General features: G+C 42.7%; 1 protein-coding gene across 1 annotated transcript; it reads right to left on the reverse strand.

Annotated features, from left to right (window-relative positions):
• Window positions 1–1,508: 1,508 nt before the first annotated feature.
• On the reverse strand, window positions 1,509–2,580 carry LOC141112225 (U11/U12 small nuclear ribonucleoprotein 35 kDa protein-like). Its single transcript, XM_073605262.1, is given in 2 exon segments — window positions 1,509–2,127; window positions 2,129–2,580. Coding segments are annotated over 2 exon segments (789 nt in total). The 5' UTR covers window positions 2,444–2,580; the 3' UTR covers window positions 1,509–1,653.
• Window positions 2,581–3,175: the final 595 nt, after the last annotated feature.

A 3,175-nucleotide genomic window follows, 5' to 3' on the forward strand; every position in this document is an offset into this window, starting at 1 on the left:
CAGGTGCCACCTATCAGTGCCCTCCAGTGCCACCCATCAGTGCCACCTATCTTTGCTCATTGATGCCACATATTAGTGCCACCTATCAGTGCCCATAAGGGCAGCATATTAGTGCCTCCTCAATCAGTGCCACACTGGGGAGGGAGAGCACACAGGGGGACACTGGGGGGGGGACACAGGGGGACACTGGGGGGAACACAGAGGGGGACACTGGGACATGTGGCCTCAGAATCTTCAAGGTGCGTTAAAGGTGGTCAGATGAGACTAAAATGTAATTATGTAATTATTTGGCCTCAATACCAAACAATATGTCTGGCGGAAATCCAATACAGCTCCCCATCCAAATAACACCATTCCTACCGTAAAGCATGGAGGTGGTAATATCATGTTATGGGGGTGTTTCTCTGCAGCAGGGACTGGAGCACTTGTCAGAATAAAAGAAAATGTGAATGGCCTAGTCAGAGCCCAGACATTGAAAAAGAAAAGAGGTCATTTTTGCTGTGTGCTTTGGGTCATTGTCATGTTGGAAGGTAAAGCTTCTTTCCATTGAATGTTTGTCTTTCCATTGACAACTTCTGGCAGAGGGTAGCAGATTTTCTTCAAGAATTTGATGGTATTTTACCCCATCCATTTTTCCTTCGATCCTGACATGTGCCCCAGTCCATGCTGCAGAGAAACACCCCCCATAACAGGATATTACCACCTCCATGCTTTACTTTTATGCCCTGTACACACGGTCGGACATTGATCGAACATTCCGACAACAAAATCCATGGATTTTTTCTGACGGATGTTGGATCAAATTTGTCTTGCATATACACGGTCACACAAAGTTGTCGGAAAATCTGAGCGTTCCGAATGTGGTGACGTAAAACACGTACGTCGGGACTATAAACAGGGCAGTAGCCAATAGCTTTTGTCTCTTAATTTATTCTGACCATGCGTGGCACTTTGCGTGTCGGATTTGTGTACACACGATCAGAATTTCCGACAACGGATTTTGTTGTCGGAAAATTTTATAGCCTGCTCTCAAACTTTGTGTGTCGGAAATTCCTATGGAAAATGTGTGATGGAGCCTACACGCGGTTGGAATTTCCGACAACAAGGTCCTATCACACATTTTCCATCGGATGGTGTTTTTTGGATGGGGAGCTGTATTGGATTTTCACCAGACATATCGTTTGGTGTTAAGGCCAAACAATCAAATTTTAGTCTCATCTGACCATAACACTTTTTTCCATGTGGCCTCAGAATCTTCAAAGTGCGTTAAAGGTGGTCAGATGAGACTAAAATGTAATTATTTGGCCTCGATACCAAACAATATGTCTGGCGGAAATCCAATACAGCTCCCCATCCAAATAACACCATTCCTACAGTAAAGTATAGAGGTGGTAATATCATGTTATGGGGGTGTTTCTCTGCAGCAGGGACTGGAGCGCTTGTCAGAATAAAAGAAAATGAATGGGGCAAAATACTTTCAAATTCTGGAGGAAAATCTGCTGCCCTCTGCCAGAAAGTTTTTTTTTTTTTTTTTTTGACATCTCTGAATAGATTTTTAATGCTCATTTGGATGGCACTGGTAATGTGGAATGATTGTTTCCTATACAGTAGAAGTTACGTATACATGACATCTAGCACAACTGTCTCTGGTCACTATTTCTTGAAGTCTCCTTCTCTACTTCTGTCTCTTTTGTTATCCTTTCTTTGTTTGAGTTTTTCACCTCTTCCCTGTTCTCTGCTCCACTCAGCTTTGTAAAGTCTCTCTTCAGTCTGTTCTTTATGACGATTATGTGACCTATCATGCCGTCTACCTTCGGTTCCTCTGTCCTGAAAAAAATCTGTTTTCTTCTCTCTCCACTCTTGAGGTCTTTCTCTAGACCTAGATCTGTGTCTTTTATCAAGATATCCTTCAGCGCGAGCATTAATTGGGTAGACTGGCAAATTAATTGGTTTCCTGAATGGTCTGTCACGTCCTCCAAATCTCAATTGTCCGGATTCTTTTTTACCACCAAACCCTCCTCCTAGTCGACGTGGAATCCATCCTTTCAGCATCCTTTCCAGTTCATAATCCACAAATATTTCATGCTGATCAATTACTAGTTTGTTGCCATCTCTGTAGGCTTTTTTTTATGGCACTCTCTTGTTTATATTCAATAAAAGCATAGCCTTTTGAAAACCCAGTAATGATGTCTCTAACCAATCGGATCCTCTGTATATCTCCATAGCGAGAAAAAAATTCTTTTAGCTTCTCCTCTGTTGTTTCTTGGCTTAATCTAGCCACAAATAACGTTAACTGTGGGTCTCCAACAACACCTTTATTGGGCACATAACGAGCCAACATGGCCCGAAGGACAGCGCGATCATGTGGCTCCTCATCTGTACCATCAATACTGCCAGCCTTAAGAGGGTCATATTCTTTTGCAATGGGAGTCCAATCATTCATTTTCGGTAACTGTTTCTACGAACCTTCCAAGACAGCAACACAGGAGATGAGAGGCTCCTCCAGCTAGCAGCAGGCTTACGGTGCGCACCGCGATCCGTGAAATACAGCGAGCCCCGAACCTTCCACTGATCAAGTCCTCTGCCAGAAAGTTGTCAATGGGAAGGTTTACCTTCCAACATGACAATTACCCAAAGCACACAGCAAAAATGACCACACAGTAGTTGAAGGAGTAAAAAAGAGAAAGTCCTTGCAGAGCCCAGACTTAAACCACATCTTTCACTTGGATGTTATAAGGTGCACGAGCAATGGGGATAAAACAAAAACTTTGTCTGTCTTCATTTCAGGCTGCAAAGCAACACATTTTTTTCAGATTTGAATACAGTGAGGAAGGATTAAAACCCCTAACTGGTTATGTTTTTGTTTTGTTTTGTTTTTTGACTGTGGACCACTTGGGAATCTCAGAGACACTAGATAAGTTGGAGGACATCTCCCAAAGTGAGGGGAATTCTCCTCTTATACAGTTGTTCCTAGGACAGATGTCCCCATTGGAAGATTTTGTCTTTTCTCTTAATCTGGGGACAACTCCTAAATGTTGGATCTTCCCTAACTTTTTTTCTCAGTTACAATGGCCACCAATTCAAATAAAGTGATCAATAATCAAGTGAAACCCACCCACCTGGGTGGAGAGAAAGTGCTGCTAGCCCAAAATATGATTAATTTGAAACGTGGTTC

Source organism: Aquarana catesbeiana, linkage group LG01, assembly GCF_042186555.1.
Source record: "Aquarana catesbeiana isolate 2022-GZ linkage group LG01, ASM4218655v1, whole genome shotgun sequence".
NCBI lineage: Eukaryota > Metazoa > Chordata > Amphibia > Anura > Ranidae > Aquarana > Aquarana catesbeiana.